This window comes from Pseudopipra pipra, chromosome 1, assembly GCF_036250125.1.
Source record: "Pseudopipra pipra isolate bDixPip1 chromosome 1, bDixPip1.hap1, whole genome shotgun sequence".
Taxonomy (NCBI): Eukaryota; Metazoa; Chordata; class Aves; order Passeriformes; family Pipridae; genus Pseudopipra; species Pseudopipra pipra.
This window is the reverse complement of record NC_087549.1, coordinates 127,725,501-127,744,950: the sequence shown is the minus strand read 5'-3', so window position 1 is coordinate 127,744,950 and position 19,450 is coordinate 127,725,501. Positions and strand designations below refer to the sequence as shown.

The following is a 19,450-nucleotide window of genomic DNA, read 5'->3' as shown; positions in this document are numbered from 1 at the left end:
AGCTTTCCTCTGCCCTTGCTTTAGAGGCTGTTGCATTTAGTTCAGACAAACCTGCTACAGGCATGTTGTGCAGGATTTGTTCCCGGAGACAGAGGACCACATAAGAGAAGTGCATGGTTTTTATGCTGCTTGTGCTGTGATACACTGTCTATTCCACATCTGCTAGTAAAAAAAGTGATTTTCATGCATGAAACAAGATGATTTATCAGTGGTTCTGAAGTGGGCTTGATGATGATGAAATTCAGTGTCACAGTTCATTACAATAATCATGCCATAATTTAGAAATTTAGGAGTTGAATACCTTAGGTGACATACTGTTTGCAGGGGAGTGAAGGGAAAAAAATTACTTACATCAGACCAAAGATTTAGAGTAAATGAGCAGAACTATGTAAATACAAAGAGGCATCATATCTCAGTATTATTCCCAAAAGACTGACTTCAACTAGTACAGACAAAACTGACAATAATGGTGACTAGAAGCTGAAAGAGATCTTGACATTGTTAGGAGTAAAAGGAGCAGTCAGTGAGAGATGTATAATTGGTGTTTCTGAGCAGGCCAAAACAAATGTTAATTTAATTAATTTCTTCTTTAGAAATGACTGAAATAAGTAAACAGTAGTTTGATATCACACAGAAAGTAGTCATATTTTAGAAATACTGCTTGAATGTAGCACCATCTACTGGCTACAGGGTTTTTCATGGTTTTTTTGTTTTGTTAAGTATAATTTCTCTTTGTAATTCAAATAAATTTTAAGTGAGAATAAAAGAGACAGTCCAGGTCCCCATATTATTTCCACATTCCACGTACATTTACTAAAAGAACTGTCAGTGATTCTTGTCTTTTGTTTTCCACTCGCTGGAGGATTGAATGTACAAGTTACAGAATGTAGTTTTTGGAGTGGGAATGTGTGTCTTTCTGTGGGAAGCGAGTCATGCATGCAGCTCAAAGATCAAGAAAAACAATACAGAACATATTAGCTCTCTTACTTATTAGAGCTAATTGTAACTGTAGTTAGTAGGATCCTCTGTTTTTCACTATAAACAACTGGAAAAATTGTAGGGATATTGCACTGGTTGCATTTTTGATACTCTGTCTTTTTAGAGTGTGCGTGCAAGTGTGAGAAGTGCTTCTTCTTTCTAATTTACTTACACTCACATTTTACCATTTATATTTTCTCTTTCACTCTTAAGTGATTGTGGCAAGAATTGATTTAAGTGATTTATCTGTAAAATATCATTTACTGGCTAAACAGAGCTGTGGGCGGAAGTTGGATAAAATGACCTGACACCGCCATGTGACACCTTTAATGTGACAGAAACAGCATAAACATCTTTAGTCGTTAGTAACACTTTCTAACCTCTACATTTGGGTTTGTATATCTACCCAGATGTTATGTTTTATTGAGAATTTAAACTTTGTATCTTCCCATTTGGACCAGTAATGGAGTTGATGTAACCAATTTGTCAAGTAGCTTCAGTTTTTATTCCTATTTACTTTAGGGTTTGTGCTGATTCTTCTTTATAAGTTTGCTTTTTGTAAACGGAAATGTTAACTTGCTTCTCTTCACAGCTCTGAGAACATGTAATTAACTTTTGTAAAAAGAAAGAGCCTTTCTCATGGGGCCCACTTGTGGTTTTATTTTTAAATCACAGCCAACATGGCTGGCTGTGGTATCTCCTGTGATACGAGTCCTTCCTTTAGAAAGCATTAATTGTACTGCATTTTAAAGATCTTTTCAAGATCAGGGACAAAAGTCAATCTGCACTTGGGAGAATTTCTGCTGGCCTGAAGAGCAACTGTAGTACAACCTAGTAATAAATGGATGATGTACATAGGTACCTTGCAGCACTCTTTAGTGTCTCAAGAAATCATGCAAGAAAATTCAGTGAAGGTGCCTGTGTTCTGCATAATGTGCTAAGGGTCACTGCAAGATCTGCAGTTGGCACAAGTGGGCATTTGTTCCATCATATCGGAATTGTGTGAACTCCAGCACTATGCAACCCTTCTCTCCCAGTCCCAAATCCCCTAAATCTTTGGGGCTTAACTTCAGATTGCAAGTTTAGAACAATCTTGTTAACCTCAGTACACAAGCACTCTCTATGCTTCTGCCTCTCCTTGCTGCACTGAGCAATTTTGTTGCATTGTTGCAATGTGCTGTTTAATTACAGTGAATTCTGTTTCACGTGTATGATGGACAATGTAGTAACAAAATAGTTTCAACTAATCGCATAATTACTGGACAGCTTTGAAGTAGCTGTCTGGCCTTTTGCATGTACTAGTAATTTTTCTGCACCATGTGTTTGCTGGAAAATAGCACAGTTTAGCAAAACTCTGGATGTGCTTTTGTTCTCACAGCTTGTGTTTGGAAAATGTGAACAAAATAATTTCTGCCTTTAGAACCATTGAAAATAAGTGGGAAATACTAAAAGTTATGATAAAAAACCCCTTTATTCAGCCTGAAATCCTAGAATGCACATATACATATTAAGTTTTGTGAACAGAGGGTAGCAGAAATTCATTAACCAAAATACTATTAGCAGTGTTCCAGACAGATGTTCTCTTTCTCTTTAGCACAGTACCTCTGTAACTGACATGTGGAATAGGGGTGATTACAATATGAGATTATGTGATCCTGGTGTGTTTGCACTTTAAAAACATTTTCAGAACCTTATGTATTCAAAGCATCATCCTGAGGCATCAGTTCCAAGAGCTAGTGAGGTTTTGTTCATCAAGATCTTTGTGAGATGTGAGAAAGGTTTTAAATAATAGAACAGTTCTCAGATTATCAGGCTATCAGCCACTGGGATGCTTGATTGAAAGAAACTATGGAAACATTGAAATTTAAAATGCAAGTGGGAAACTGAAAATATTTTTTAAATACACAAGTCAGGCACTTGGAAATCCATCAGGTATCATTCTGGAATGATGCTGAGCTCTCAAAATGTCAGCTTACTTTGCAAAATGACATAAGAGGACTATAAAAAGGTGAGAAGAAATCTATGCACAGAGCTGCTAAAAGCTGTGATTCGGCAATCAGCATCCCAGAGTGGCAGTAAATGGCAAAATGAGCTCTTATTTTCTTCCCGTTCAGAATTAGAGTATGTAAACTAAATATTGCTCAGGAGAACAGGAAGTCATGATAAAATAAACAAAAGTAAACAAAACAAAACAGTAAATTTCAATGGCTTAAGTAAAGGGATATTTGTGTCTTTTACAGAACTCAAGTTTATTGTGGCAGAAACTGAAATGTCTTTAACAGCTGAGAAGGTAGCAGTCTTCTGTAGGAAACTTAAGAAAAAATGCAATTTTATTTGTTCAAAAACTATCTGGTAGCTGGTAGGTGCTAACAGTTCATTGGAGCAATAGGTAATGGAAAGAAATCCTCTAAGAAGTCCTTACAAATACTTTCTGACATGATGTGTATGGATGGCATATATACAACAGATTTCTCTGCTTATTAGTTCCCATTTTAAGATTCAGCATTGCTAAAAGTGTTGTCAAATTTCTCCTAAAGACTTGGGGACAAAATTTCCTCATATTACTGAATGCTATCTCAAAGCAGGGGCCTAAAGTCTTACAGACACACCAATAATTCAGTAGCTGGGTACTCAAATTCATAAGTGTAAGCAAGGAAGTCAAAACAGAAGAGTTGGTATCTGGCTTGTGGCTACAAAGGCTTGTCACAGATAAAACAGAGTCATTCTGCACCTGAATGACTGTTAACAAGATAGGAAGGAAGCCTCCATGGTTAGTAGCCCAGCCTCAGTTCAGGTTTCCCCTCCTTCCTCCCTACTGGCTTATCATTACACCAAGAATGATGCAAATACAAGAGAAGAAGAAAAACATAGTTCTGCTTTTTCTTCTGTCTGCAGCCAAATAATACATAATGTATACAGTGTTTACAAACAGAAGGTACCATTCAGGAAGTGCTGAAGTGTTGCCTTCCTTGCTGGAGACACTCAGCAGCTGCTACAATCTTGTTCCCACAAAGGAAATCTCAGTCCAGCTGACTGCATCAATGAACTGCAGAATTTTCAGTGTGCATCAGTCATCGGATCTGAGTCCAGTGAAGACATCAGAAGCTGTGGGGTTTGTGCATGAGGTAGCAAAAAATTATAGAAATATACATATATGCTTTAATGACTACAAGATTGTTGTTTTGAAGCTCACCAGTATTTGTGGCTAATACGAATCTTTAAAAATAACACTTCTGAATATTCCTTTCATTTAAATAAGCTCTGTAATTGCCTTTAACCCTTTTGCTATTTTCAAGTCTCATACATCCATGAAGCATTGCAATTTAATTGATACATTTCTTCAATCATGATGCCTTTGTACCTTGGAGAGAGAGAGAGAGAAAAAAAAAATTAAAAACAGACTTTAATGATGTAGCCCACGTTTACAAAAAAGTTATCCATGAGTCTCTGCTTTCCTGATACACAGAATCACAACATAAGTTAAACTTGTGCCTATAGCTCTTTTGTTTCTTAAAGAAAATTTGCTGTTTTAATCAATACAGCACCGTCTGACTGATCAGCAATATATATTTTCTAGATTAAAAATATATTAATGCTTTGCAGACATAGTTATGTAAACATTTAAATCAAAATATTCCTCTCTTTAGGGCCAATTTTGGAAATCCATATTGAAAAAAATAGTCTCTTATTGTCATAAGGTATGTAGTTTTGTATTTTCAAAAGATGTATGAGCATTTCTCTCTTTCAATTTCTGAAACATATCTGCCCCATCTCTCAATTCTACTGGCACCAGAAAAGTGTCTATGCATTGAAATTAAAAGAAGAGAAACACCACAGATGATGCAAGAAGAGCATACTTTTACTTCAGATGTCACAAAGAAGTTACTTGTAAGGAAATGTTTAATTAAACTACTTCAGTGAGTGACTGTCAGCACTCAAACAAGGGAATCCAACAGAAAATTGTGTGACAAAACAGAGAAATCGTCATCACACCTTATGATGCAAAAAAATAAAGCTATTCCCAAGTTACACTTTGGGATAATGAACATTTGTATAAAACAGGGGTGAACTGAGTGGCAGTGTAGTTAGTTGGGAAAAGATCAGGGCTTGACTTGATGCAAGCTAAGAAAGTCAACAGCGGGACACTTCTCCCTAAAATGGGGCCAGATGCTGGAAGAGAGAATAGTAGTTGTGAAGAGGATAGTTACCAATCCCTGCTGCATGACAAGAGATAGCTCTTAGGAATTTCATTAATTTTCCCTCACTGAAGACTGAAAGGGAGAAATCAGACTAAATACATATTTGGTGTATATCGTGCTGCTTCATTGGACAGGGTGGACTAGATAATGACTCCCAAATCACTGTATCTGTGATGGCATCTTGACTCCACATGTACCTGAATTTTCTTCCCGCAGAGGACTCCAGTATAACCTGGACGACAAGAGCATACGTTGGGCAACACACACTTGCCTCCGAACAGACACTTCTGGTTGCATACAGCTAAAACAAGAGATATGTGGCTTTATTCATGGAAACACCTTGGTGGAGGAAAAGTGGCTACTATTTCTATATACTTATTCTGTTTGCTTATAGGAGCCAAGAACTCGTTCAGTATTTTCGCAAGGAAACACCCCTCAAGCATAGGAGACTTAAAGGTGATGTGGAACCAACAAAGTTCTTATGCCCATCCCATCCCCCTCATGCTTTGATGCAGATTTAACATGAGAACATGCCAAGAGTGTGAATGAGACTGAGCAAGGAACATGAGTAAGGTGTTTTTTAATGCATCTTACTATTTCAAGCTATTGCAATGGCTTCTCAGGGCTGGTACAGCAGTGTACAGTATTAGAGCAAGCCAACACATACTGCCACGGTCCCAGACTGCCATCATATCCTGGAGAGCTTCAGAATGGGCAGAGGAATCTCTACTCTTTATCCTGCCTTTGACACAGATTAGGGTAAAATACAACCAAGGTGTAGAACTTCAAGGCTCTGCAGTACTGTGCAGTCTGAACTGTGCTGAAGCAAGAGGTTTCAGGTCACATAATTCTTACGTGTTTGGCATTGGATTCCTTCCCACTGCGGAGGACAATGACATGTACTCGGTCCAATACACTCCCCACCATTCTTACATTCCTGAAGACAGATTGCTGCACAAACATCATCACAAAGTTTGGTTAAATTCCAAGTGATTACTTTGACTTATGACTCAGATTTCAGGATGCCCATGAGAGGTTGAGTGCTTTCCATACACAAGAGTCACATCATCTTCACTGAACTACCTATCTAAGATCAATAGGATATTAAAGAAGAAAGGCAACTGGAAACAAAAAGCCCTACAGTCAAAGCACAGATTGAGATGTTCTGTGGCATCACAGATTGCTACAAAAGCCTGAAATATGCTAAATAGCTTTGCTTTTTCTAAATTTACCTTTCTAAACCCCATACCTTGTCGAGAGATCTTTTGTCTGTCATGCAACTGAACATTTGATCCAAAGTTATTTTCTGTGACCCATTTTTCTGCACATTTGCCCCTGCTTATTAAATGATAATTAACCTGCTATTGTTTCCATTCATTAGGTGCCTATTTGATAATCAAATCTCTCTTCCAGAGTGTCCAAGAATATCTCATCCATGTCCATACTGGTAATATTTTTTTCAACAAAAAAAAACCCCTTTCCAATAATTACGGAAAGTAATACAGGGAAAACTGTTTTTCCTCCGTGCCATTAGAGAGCTCATTGCCTGCATCAGTTCCTGAGCCTCGGGTGAGTACTATGACAGACACTAACACTTTAGCTATGGGATTTCTACCACCCATCCTCATGCTGATTTTCATGCAGATTGTGCTTTTATCCACGCTGACACATTTTATACATTTTCTTTATGCACCATCAGTATCTTCATTAAGATATAATGTGACCCACAGATGTTCTACCATCACAGTCCTATTTCTGCCTGTCCTAAAGAGCTTGTGCTCATTGCATCTTCTATGTCAATCACTTCCCACCGTTTCCACAGTTCTCCCATCTTTCACTGAACTTCTTTTTCTATCTGTTTTTATATCCTACAGCACAAATTGAATTTCTTTCACTTTACTGAACTCAGCTCCTTGCAGAAATGTGGATATTTCTTATTTAGACAAGAATTAAGAAAGAAACAGACAATATTTGCTATACAAGAGCTTAAAAGATATTTTGGTCTCATCATTTATCCTAAGAACTGCATGGTATTAGTTCTCCATCCTAAATTTCTCTTCCAAGTTACAGACTACTATTTTTTTCAACATGTGTATATACTTAAGTACTTTGGCACTAACTTCCTATTACTTGTGTGGACAGAGTAACCTTAAATCATATCTTAGTTGTAAGGTATAGTTCTTCTGTTAACTACAAGGTACTTACGAGTGTCACATCTTTTTCCTCTCCATCCTGAAGGACAAGAGCAAATATTTGGGCCGACACATCTTCCTCCGTTCATACACCTTGGCTCACAGATACCTTAAAATCAAACCCATGTGCTGTTCAATACATTTAACTGATTACAGAATAATTTGTTTGTTATTTTTGGATCCTGGAAGGATTTTAACACTGGCTTACTTTTTTCACATCTTCCACCTGTGTACCCATCAGGACAAGTACAGACATTATTTCTCATGCAATGACCACCGTTCTTACAAGGCGGGCTGCAGACAGCTAAAAGACAGAAAGAGGAGGAAAAGGCTGTAGTTAGTATTTTGTTTGCCTTAGTGATATACTTCTATGAAACAAGAGAGCAAGACTAAGATTCTGACAGCTTGTATAGACATTCAGAACTATCAGGCCAGTGTTGTAAAAATCATATTAATGTGGTTTGGTGCCAACATCAATAGTAAAGACAAAATCAGATAAAAAGGGGTCAAGAATGGCAACTGTATGTGTACATGAGTAACTAGACTACACAAAATATACAATGGCACTGTTTGAATGCTGCTCAAATGTTGAGTGGAAGACAAGACAAATTTTGAGTCTCCCTTCTTGAACACTCATTGAATCAGTCATAAAATCTAAAAAATAACACAATATCTGTTTTGCACCACTTCTCAGGTACATGACTTGATTGTTAATTTCATGTTTTAATGTTTTCTCACACATTGTCTCATACTGGCAGCTAAGGGGTGAGGGTAGGAAAAAATATAAAATATTACCATTCTGACACTGGGCACCGAAGAATCCATGTGGACAGAGGCAAACATCTGGCTTAGTACAGGAACCACCATTGAGACACACAGGATCACACATTGCTGCAGAAATAGGGTCAGGAAGAGTGGGAAGCATGACATCCAAATAAAGTATATAAAAAAATGTGTGGTGTTGCAAGGACCGGAACTAAACACCTAAGATAACAGCAGGTAACACCATTCCCACAGAATCTTCACCAAAATTAAAGGATCAGTATAAGACTTTCAAGAGCTGCTGCTGGCAGCAAAACTACATGCAGAGTTATGAGGGAGTGCTGGAGCTCTGCTGCAGTAAGCAGCTGCCCATCTCTGCTCTCTGAGCCACACAGTTCCAGATTTCAAACTATGGGAGGTCCCATGGACACTCTCTTAGGAACATGGAAGTTGCAGGAGTGTTACCTGTACTGCATGTAGGTCCGTACCACCCAGGTTTACACTGGCAGATGTCTGGAGTGAGACATTCACCACCATTTTCACAATGTCTGTTGCAAACCACTAGAATCCAAAACGTTGGGCAAAAATAAAGGAGAAGGCAGGGGAGGAGATGGGGTGAAGAGAGAGAAAGAGAGAGGTTACAAATTATGCTTGATTAATATTTCAGTTCTTTTCTACATATCAACACTGGAAATAACATACAATTCCACTAGCTGAAGAGGAATTGCTGAACAGATGAATCCAGTCTCAAACCCATAATAGCTAGCACCAGACAACAAAGTAAATAAAATGTCTTTCCATGCAATTATCCATGGTTTGGTTATATTCAGTGTTAAAAACCTAGAAAATTTAAAAAAAATTCTAAAACAAATGGGAAATGCTATACCAAGAGACAAGTGGACCATGTAACATGATGAGTTTGATGGACTCCACGAAAGTTCAGTCAAATGTCTTCCATCACTTTAGCAAGGGCTCGTAGTGACACGAGACTAACAAGCAAAGACATTTAAGTATCATGGAAAACCATGAATCAGTTCTTCAAGACTATATCTCATTCTCTTTAGTACTCCTTAACAAAGAACAGTTTTTTTTTTTTTAGTGTCACAAATGAGACTAGAACAAGAAAAACTGAGTCCAAAAGTGCTGGGATTTGAGGAGGAGACAAAGAACTTTCTCAATTCCAGGTTAATAGAGTAGTACATTCAAGTGAATTATATATAAACAGCATGTCTAAATTTGGACTCTCTGAACGATAAAAATTACCAGGATGAAATCTAGCCAAACTTTAATAGTCCATTATGTTTTAAAGTTATATACAAATATTATCTAATGTTCAAAAAGCCCAAGTATGGGCTCCTTCAAAGAGGCAGAGGTATTATGTCATTTGCTAGCATTAGACAGAGTGCATAAAAATTTAAACCATAATTTACTTTCTTGCTCCTGAACAACAGAAGCAAATGTTCTGTATTTTTCCCTCATGTTTTTTTGCTTACTTGTATCACATCTTGGTCCCACAAAGCCATATGGGCAGGTGCAGAGATTTCTGGCCAAACATGTGCCTCCATTTTGACAGGGTGGTTTACAATGTGCTGCAGGTACAGAATTATGTTGTTCAAGAAATCAGCTCCACAAAGATGCATGGATTGGTCATGCTTTATAGAAAAGGAAATGTTAATAACTGACAGTGAGCAAAGAACTGGAAATAAAATAAGGAGACATATGCAATGCCTTTTGACAAGAATAACAACAAGAATTTCATTCCAAGAGTACACAGTCTCAACAGTGGTGGCCACCTTGAAAAAAAGAAACCTGCCACAATTTCCAGAGAGTATTTCCCACTCTTCAGGACTGTTCAGCTTAGGGGCAATTACATTCACTGGTGAAGTCCTCTACTTACAGCAAAAGCTAAATTTAGGAATATCCAATCACAAGCAACATTTACAATGTATATCAAGAAAATTAGGATATACATTGTGTTACTTAAGGGTTCTGTTAAAGTAAAAGTAAAATGAGCACACCTCTTTGCTGTCAGAATGAACAGTCATGGAAGTTGTTCACAGCATCCTTTGGGTATTTATGTATTCAAAAGCAAAAAATACTCTATTTACCTTCCTCACAAGTGAAGCCACTGTATCCTGGTAGACATTCACAGACATTTGGCTTAATGCACTTCCCATGGTTTTTGCAATCAGGTCTGCACAGAGCTGTGTGAAAAAATCAATATCACTCTTCAAATCATTAATTTGTGCATATGAGTTACCACAGGCAAAATCAAAATACCATACTCACCAGCCTGACAGTTAAAACCAGCATAACCAGGCTTGCATTTACAAATATTGGGTGCCACACACTCCATATTTTTGCCACATGTTTGTCTACATCTTGCTGAAAGGCAATGAAGAAAACAAAGGGAATAAGGAAAATAAAAGTCGCATTTCACTCAACTGTGCTTTGCCTAACATAATGCACAAATCACAGAGAATCCGTTATGCCACTGTCTGTAAATGGAAGTCTAAGACACATCAGGAAAATATTTTTAAGTGCATCCATACAACTAAAAGCCTGTAGGCTATGCCAATATTAATAATGAAAGTGAGAAAATTCAATACACCGTGCTTTTCACTGATTATACAGTAACAATGTACTTTCAAGTTATAAAGACATCTCAATATTATTTTTATCCAGGCATTTAAGTTCAGTTATTTGTAATACCTCTGCAAGTGAAGCCATCTCCATAATAACCATTAGGACAACGACCACACCTGATGCTTCCATCCTGACTTGGCTCACAGTGTACACCAGGAAAACAGGGTAAGTCAGTACAGGTTATTACTTTAGGAATCACTGCTTCACTCAGTTCTTCAGGAAGCATTTTTGGTGGGACAGTGACTTTGACAGGGGCAATAGGTAAATTACTTGCTTTATGCTTGGCTAATAGGTGCAGAACTCTCTGAGCATTGCCACCTTTGAATGCTTTGCTTGGCAAAGAAAGTCCTTTGCTTATATTTGCTCTGCTGCTAGGAGAAGTCTTCCTGCTAGTGTCAAAATAGCTGTAGGCCTCAGTTTGTGGCCTTGTTTTTTTCTCAGGTGATACAGCATGGCTCCCTGAAGATGCAGTCATCACAGTATGTACTGAAGAACTCATTTCCATGTCAGCAAGGTGACCACTGATGGTCCTGAGAGTGTGAGCAATGTTTCCAGTAACAGCAGGTTGTAAAGAAGCACTTCTCTGAGAATTAAGTGACTTCCAGGCAGTGATTGTTTTTACTGTGGAGGCTGGTGGTGTGCTGCTACTGACCATTTCTGTAGAAATAAATCTCTTTGGGACATCTGTAGAACTGGGAATATAGCTTGAGATGCTTAAAACCTTCTCAAAGGATGATTGTTGAAACCCTGCAGCATGTTAGAAAGAAAGGGGGAAAAAAGTATGTGAACACAGACTCTTTTCCTTCTGAGCATGGGGAACGCTTTCTGAACAGATAAACATACAGCCCATTCATTCTCTGATTCAAGAAGTCCCTCCATGTGCTACATCAGAATGTAAGCAGTAGAACCTAAGTGGTAGAATTAGAGAAGATCAAGGTATTCTGTTTACATCCTTTTCCACCCTCACCATGGCCTTTTCTTGGCTGGAAGATAAGGAGAAATCACCATATATATGAGTTAGATACCAGAGATTTCCCCATACCACGTCAATAAAGAGATTTACTGTCAGAGCAGATTACCAGATCCATATATGGCTTCCAGCCAGGTTATTGAAAGAATTTAAAGAAAAGATACTGCATATGGTTCATCAGTGTGTCTAAGTGCTAGTAATAAGCTGAGAGTCCAGAAGCAGAGATTTAATCACAAGTATAGAGATGATTTTACTTACTGATGCACCATGGACAGTATTCTCGGTGAATAATCCACCACCTTGTTGCAAAAGTATTACCATCTTTTACTCTTCAAACTTTTTAAGCAACTTTCTTAAAGTTTCTACATGGGTTTTATTAGTAGGTTTTGCATGTGTTTGCTAAACAACAGAGACTGACTCAGCCTCCTCATTGAAAGGAGTGCAAAATGAATGAAACCTTCTTCATATTCTGCCCAATAAAAGTTGGAAGTCTGTGGAAAGGAGTAAGGCACTGTAATCCAAGACTGCTGGAATGCTATATGTGGTCATTTAGCATTAAGGGGCAGAGGAAGAATGAAACCCCAATCCATTTACAATAGTCCTAAAAAGTGGTCCACAAAAGGTTAAACTTTACTGAATCGTATTAGAGTTCTATCTCCTAATGCTGAAAAGCAAACCATTTTGCAGCTGATGAAGAGTTATCCAGCATTGGCAGTGGAGTGAGAGAGTACCTCCCTTCTCCCTCAACAACAATTCAGAGATAAAGGGAAAAGACACACGAGAATTTCCTGCAAAGAAAGCCCCAGCAGGCACAGACCTGGAAATGCCAGCAACAGCATTTAGAGTTTTAGAATAAAGACAGTCACTTGCCACATCTTTCACCTTTCCTTTGAGTTAAAGCAGGAAAATGGCATTCAACATAATGCCATAAACTTTTGCTTATCTCATATAACAGATGTTCCTATCCCCAGGTTACCTATTTTATGTCAGTGGTTAGTCACTAAAACAAAAGGCAACTCTAGGAGTGTCATACATCACACTCTTAATAAAATTACTTGACTGACCTAAGGGATTTGTTGATATTGACATTTCAGTCTTATTTTTCAGATCAGAATACAACCCCAGCAATGAATTAAATTGTGTCAAACTGAAAAATTAAACTAACATAAAACTGACTAGGACCTTTGTTTGACAACTATATTCTTATCAGTATGTGAATTGGAAATTCAATTCTCTTTATGAAAAGAAATCACCTTTATTCCCTCCAATTTCTCCTGTGGAATCCTTCCTTTCAACATCAGTGTCTTCAAAGCTTTCTAAAAAAAATATGTGAAGGCACATTAGTAGTGCACAGAAGCAGCTACATTTGTTTCAACTTTAAATAAAGTAAAAGTTAAAGTTTCAACAGATAAAAACAACTCAAAATTCAGAAAGCAGATAAAAAGTAAAAAATATTTCTTAAATATTTTTTAATAACTTTTAAAAAGTTTTTAACAGAGTATTTTAAAAATTCAAGTTATTCAGTAATTGCATTGTAAACAAATATTTGGGCACCTTATTTGGCAAATGCCTTGATTTGGGTAAATAATTCTATGCTAATCAATCTAATAGAAAAATATTTTGTCAATAATTTCTCATATTATGAAAATAATGAAGAAACCCCCCCCAAAATTTCATTGTATTCTACTTTGATATAAAAGAATTGGGGTGTTTTGTATGTTTTTTTTCTTGTCACTAGAAGAAGTTTTTTACAGCTATGAAACCCAGTACAGTCTGATGTTGCCATCACCAGAGACACAGTCCTGTTTTGCTGACTACAGAAAAGAGTTTTAAGTTACTGTTAGAAACATGAAGCATAATCAAAGATATTTAATCTAAATGACAGTAAGATAGTACTACTCTTCTGAAAAACAAGGAATTTTACCATAACATGACTTCCCATCTCCTTGCAGATTATTTGGGCATGGACCACAATAGTAAGAACCAAAAGTATTGAAGCAAAATACTCCAGGGAAGCAAGGACTAGATACACATTCATCTACATCCTCTTGACAGTGTTTACCTGCATTAAAATACAGATTTAATTTTTTCTATAATATTGTGTCACTAGACTTTGATGGCATATTTATAAAAGTACAATGTATGCCAGTGCTGAAATAGAGAAAAAAGTATCTATAATTTCAGTACAGCTAATAAGAACAGCTGACTAGGTTTGCAATTCACATTTTTTCATCTTATATTAAGTATCTTGCTTATTGCAGAATATGGAGAAAATGAGCTGTGGGAACTACATGTTTATCTGCAGGAGAAATCACACTGTAACCAAACTCATCATTCCTATGTTTCTCCATATCGCTGAGTTTACCTCTGTGGAGAAAAACAGTGGAAATTTGCTTTCATAGTAAACTAAAATAAACAACCATTGTATTCATGCAAGAAAAATCTTGAAGTATACCATATATCTTTATCACCAGAACAGAAAATTTCTTCATAATCTAACAGTAAGCTATTTACGGACAAAAATTAAATAATACAATTTCAGACATATAATTAGAAACTCCTATTTATCACTGAACGTGATAAATGTGTGTAAATAAAGTAGCAATTTACCTTGAAGTTCAGGTGGACATTCACAGTAATAGCTGTTTATTCCATCCACACATCTGCCAATACCACACTGGTTAAGTCTACAGTCATCAGTATTCCCTTCACAGAGATCACCTTCAAATCCAGCCACACACACACAAAGATATCTTCCACTTCCAGGTGGGAAATTAATGTTTGTCACACATGAGCCATTATTTAGGCAATCACATGATTTTACACTGACCTACAAGACATGCCCAATAAGACAGTTTTCTATTTTTTTAATGAACTAGCAATGAGTTCTGTAATTAGATATCTTAAATATCTTATTAGTAGGTGTCATTTTACTGTAATATTCATTACCTCTATTTCTACCTTAGTTGTTGCATTGCAGTCATCTGTCAAAGAAAATGTTAATTTATGGAGATTTGTTGACACAGCTTTCCACAAAAGGAGACCTGATGGGGAAAGACTGGCACCTTCTGGACCAGAATCTAATGTGAAATGAATAGCAGAGCCCTCTGGATCTGAAGCCAAAAACTGATATACAAAATCTTCTCCATAAAAAGTCTGTAGCATAACCTGAGAAGTTTCAAGGACTGGAGGCTGATTGTCTGTAACAAAGAAGATGTTTTCATCTTTTAAGCAAAAGTTACAGTATACTTAAAAAAATTAAAAGAATAATGTCTTTCTATTAAGGAAGTCACATTGAATTTTTTCTCTTAAATTCTAATGCCATTGGTATGGCACAGAAAAAACACTTGATATTTTCATTTTAACTATAGCAACATAACCAAGAAATTACTTTTACTTTGCAAAAGCTTGTAATGCACTGCATCTATACATCAAAAAAAAAAATTTATTGAATTTAACCACTATATTTTAACTATATGACTATAAGATGGAAATCCCTTGACTTCCTGACTGCTGGATGAGTTTCATTTCATTCCTTTCATTCAGGTTTCACTCTTTTGAAATAGGTATAGCTACGTTGGCTTTCAGTACAAGTTTGAATGAGGACAAGATTCACCAACACAGGCACCAGGAGTCCCATTCACACAAGACCCTTTACAATCGAGGCAGAGTCTTGCCAGAACATTCATACACATAAACACCAATGCAAAATACAAAATCTGAGCCAAAAGAACAATTTCTAGTCTAGAACTTTATACTATGGAAAAGGAAAATCTTAGGTCTTCTTTACATAGTGTGGTTTCTAAATGGACTGAAATATGAAAACTTTGGATATACTTTCAAATATTTAGGCCATGTGTCTATGCCATTGATGTAGATGATGTCCAAATATTAAGGGCCTAATAAATATCACATGTCATTTAATTCAGTTTGTGATCTCCACCTGTTTGGTATCAGAATAATTTTTTTTAAAATACTTTTTATATCTATATGTTGAAGACAACCATATGTGGATGTAGCTTGCTAAATACCAAAAGACTTCGAAGTGCCAATTAAACCGAAAGTTGTTAATTTTCATTAGTTATTTGTAAATAGTTAAAACTAAACCATCACTATTTCCATAAATATAAAAGCTTAGTAGACTTTCAAGTTGGTATCACAAAAGAACTATTTAGAACTTACTTTCAACAACTGACCAAGTTAACTTTGATATGTCAGGTCTGCAGAGTAAGCAAGGGCTGGTTGGATTTGTGTCTCCTTCACCATAACAGAGTCCATCTATGTTGCATGTTTTCTCCTTTTAGAGAAATAAAAATGTGATTTATTAATATTTTTTGTTATCAAATTGGTTATGAATTTGTATAGCACCAAATAAAATCTAATAATTCTGCACTTCCATTAAACAACTAAGCTTGTTTTTAAATCTAAGTAACGGACAGTAAGTTTGGTTTTATTTGGTAATTATATGAAGTGCTTTTGGTTTGATTCTTTACATTTAAAATTGCCTCATCTCAGCTTGTCTTTCTGTGCATATCATTTCTGTGCATAGAAAATCCCTGTTGGAAAAAGAACAGGATACATTCTGCTGATTTTTCTACATTTTTTTTCTGCCTGAAAAAATGCATTTTATTCATAATGGAGAGTAGTGAAACACATACCTTTAATGTACATAATCCAGATTCTTGTGATTCACATATCTGACAGGCTCCATCATATAATATCATTGTTTTAGAGTTGCTATAAATGAGTCCATCATTAGAAATCTGCAAGGTGTACAGCAAAAATGGATTAACCAATACAGGTATTAATAGATAGATCACCAGTGTGGGCTGCTGACGTGAGCTTCCACTTAGCAACAGACAACTATATATGGGTATTTAAACTCTCACAACAGTCATCAGAAATCTAATCAAACCTGCCCATAAGTCTAGGCAGATATTTGACCAACCACATGTAGGTGTCTACTTTAGGGTAAGTTGAACAGTATGTACATTCTCTTGACCTTATTGACTCAATCCGTATGAGAGCTCAGACATCTGCCTCACACAGGGATTAGTACATATAGCCTGGGCTCAATTCAATTCTACCATAAATGTACCCAATGTTATTTGAAATGCTCTAGGGTAACTTCTACTCTTGAAGAACAAGTGTCTCTGTAGGATGTAGGTCATATCTACAGTCCCCCTGCAGGAGAACACTCTCAAATGACACTCAACACTTCAGCTTAGGTGATGAAACTGAGACCCCAAGTCAGGCAAGCTGAGTTCTACCTTTAGAACCATTGAAAAAAGAATAACATCTACGTGATATATTTTCATCTAATAGGAATATTCGTAAGTGAATATTTCTGTAAATACCTTTATTTGCCACTTGGCAATGGGTTTATCATGAACCACATCCATGACATCAGACTGCTGGCCATCATTTGGTAAGTGGCAGTCGACAGTCCTGGCATTTTGGAAGACAGCTGGCATAGTTAGAAGTTCTCCAGGAATCCATTGTCTATTACTATACTAAACAGTAAGACAGAAAATCTATTTTTCAGTGAAACACATCATGCAAATATTTTTATCAGAGAGAAAAAACACATGTATTGTACAGTTTTGAACAAATCTAATGTGTGTGGATTAGAATGCGGTGGCAAATATTAAATGACATTATTTGCACACCCAGATTTTTAGCTAAGCCTGCTACTGTGGAAGAAAGGCAGAGAAGCCTTTGCTGACGCACAGCCCTTTGGCACTGCACTGTCAAGGACAACGAGTTCTTCCAACTGGGGAGTAATAGGAGGGTTAAACAGTGGGCGGTCCTGCAACGGCACCGAGCTGACATGCAAGTGCCTCTGTCACACTCCATCTCTGCTCCCACGTGAGGACAGGCTTTAATCGAAGGAACAGATGAGGTTTTTGGCAGAGCTCAGGTATCATTCTGGGTGCTGGGGGAACACTGGCACTGAGCCTTTTAGCCCTTGTACAAGCCAGTAGATTTTCAATAGGACAAGACACTGTTGACCCTGTAGACTTTTCTTCTAAACTACACTGAAGACAAGTCATCCAAGGATCCATCTTGAGAGTTCAAGGTAACAGAATAAGGATGATAATACTGTTTGACTGAAGTATTGATGTGGAAGTAGGAATAAGCATATGAAAAAAAAATAAAGTTAGATGGAAGTAAGAATCCAGACAGCCTAAGAATCAAGAGAACAGAAATTAATTTAAGAAATTAAAAATAATTTTGAGCTTGATTAGGTTTTACTGAACTGGCACATTTTCTAGTTACCAAAGCCAATCGAGACGTTTATTCAATCCCAGTCCTCACATAGATCATCCGCTGTATAAGCCTTTGTGGGGGTTTTTTTGGGGGTTTTTTTGTTGGTTTTTTTTCAAAGACAGAAAATTAAACACTTTGGTTAAAAAGACATATGAGTTATTTCTGTTCCAATCAAACATTTTGTTTTTCTTTCACCATGTATTCAGTTAAATAATTCACAGCAAGGGTAAGTAAAAGTATAAATGCTAAATATTTCTAAATATATAATTTTGAGTGCATTTAGTACTGTAACCTTTGAAAAGTGATACAGTCTATTTCTCCAGAAATCTTTTGTTATAACCTGGAGGCAAGTTCAGATAATTTTTTCAGAAACAGATTAACCTTTCAAAAACCAATTAAAAAGCCCTCAGATCTACTAGCATTCCAGCTCATTAGGTTCATAGAAAAACTTACTTCTAGGGTTCAGTGTAAACCAGAAGGAAATAAAACCATATTTTCATTTTGCAGAGGTTAAACACACTCTCATGCTTTACATTTCAATTCTGTATCTCTGTAGTCATAGCTTGCTGGCCATGTCCAATCCAAACCTCTATCAAGTTCCTACCATATGCTGGGTAAGACACTCTATGGACAATATTGAAACTAAAAAATTCTTAATTCTGTCAAAATGCCTCCCCTATGAAATTTTAATCATTTAAGCTCAATCTCAAAATATAGGGACTTCTGTTGCAAGTCCACTGACATTTCCATAAATTCACTATTACTCCATCATGAAAAACCAAACCCAAACTTCCTTTTTTTTTTGTATTCTCAAGCAAAAAATTTGCAGCTTTCTCCTCAACTGCAGCTAACAGCAGTAAATTGGCTCTTGTCAGTGAACAGATCATCACTAAAAGTAATTAAATAGAAAGTTTTTGTAGCTGGGAGCCAAATGCACCACCTAAAAGAGAGATTTCAGAATATCTTGCCACAAGTTAAAACTGAGACATTTCAAACTGTGATAAGTGAATTCCCAATAATTGACTTACGGTGAGCATGGTCTAAAAGTCTTCTAACCTAATGGAGTGTAAACTTACTCTTGACTATCATTTCAAGCCAAGTTGAGTGGATATATGTTGAGTTTAAGAGAAATCTATAGCCAGCATTGCTAATTCTGTCAAAATAATTTTAACATCTGCCAGAACTAGCTAAGAAAACCTTTTGTCTCAAGAACATAATTTCCCATTGAATGGTTCCCCTTTTGCCAACTCTCACCCCCTCCAGCATCACATCAATGAAACACAGTTTTACTTTGAAGCTTTTTTTGCTCGTGTCTAACACGACATAAAAACTTGTAATTGCTGATTGCTTATTCCAGCCAAAACTTGTAAACTGCTTATAAATTTGCCTTGAGCAAATTCTAGGTCTGAATAACAACAGTCTCTCTACACAGT

General features: G+C 36.6%; 1 protein-coding gene and 1 long non-coding RNA gene across 8 annotated transcripts in view; one reads left to right on the top strand and one right to left on the bottom strand.

Moving 5' to 3' along the window:
* Positions 1–2,430: 2,430 nt before the first annotated feature.
* Positions 2,431–19,450, bottom strand: part of VWDE (von Willebrand factor D and EGF domains) — a 39,078-nt gene continuing 22,058 nt past the window's right edge. For 2 of the 7 annotated variants that reach the window (XM_064676318.1, XM_064676336.1), the window contains 17 exons: positions 17,105–17,260; positions 16,406–16,510; positions 15,930–16,044; positions 14,697–14,947; positions 14,358–14,577; positions 13,672–13,809; positions 13,001–13,063; positions 10,844–11,524; positions 10,421–10,516; positions 10,240–10,335; positions 9,625–9,720; positions 8,597–8,692; positions 8,165–8,260; positions 7,578–7,673; positions 7,383–7,478; positions 6,033–6,128; positions 5,318–5,478 (listed from right to left, as the gene is read on the bottom strand). In XM_064676318.1, the coding sequence (XP_064532388.1) occupies positions 5,318–5,478; positions 6,033–6,128; positions 7,383–7,478; positions 7,578–7,673; positions 8,165–8,260; positions 8,597–8,692; positions 9,625–9,720; positions 10,240–10,335; positions 10,421–10,516; positions 10,844–11,524; positions 13,001–13,063; positions 13,672–13,809; positions 14,358–14,577; positions 14,697–14,947; positions 15,930–16,044; positions 16,406–16,510; positions 17,105–17,260 (2,658 nt within the window). Of the gene's footprint in view, positions 4,340–5,317; positions 5,479–6,032; positions 6,129–7,382; positions 7,479–7,577; positions 7,674–7,961; positions 8,261–8,596; positions 8,693–9,307; positions 9,721–10,239; positions 10,336–10,420; positions 10,517–10,843; positions 11,525–13,000; positions 13,064–13,671; positions 13,810–14,357; positions 14,578–14,696; positions 14,948–15,929; positions 16,045–16,405; positions 16,511–17,104; positions 17,261–19,450 lie in introns of those variants that run through there. The other 5 variants (XM_064676327.1, XM_064676344.1, XM_064676360.1 and 2 more) reach the window with 5 other exon arrangements.
* LOC135424788 (uncharacterized) lies at positions 9,254–15,689 on the top strand. Its single transcript, XR_010435347.1, has 3 exons — positions 9,254–9,315; positions 10,817–10,942; positions 11,219–15,689. It is a non-coding gene; the product is annotated as an uncharacterized LOC135424788 (long non-coding RNA).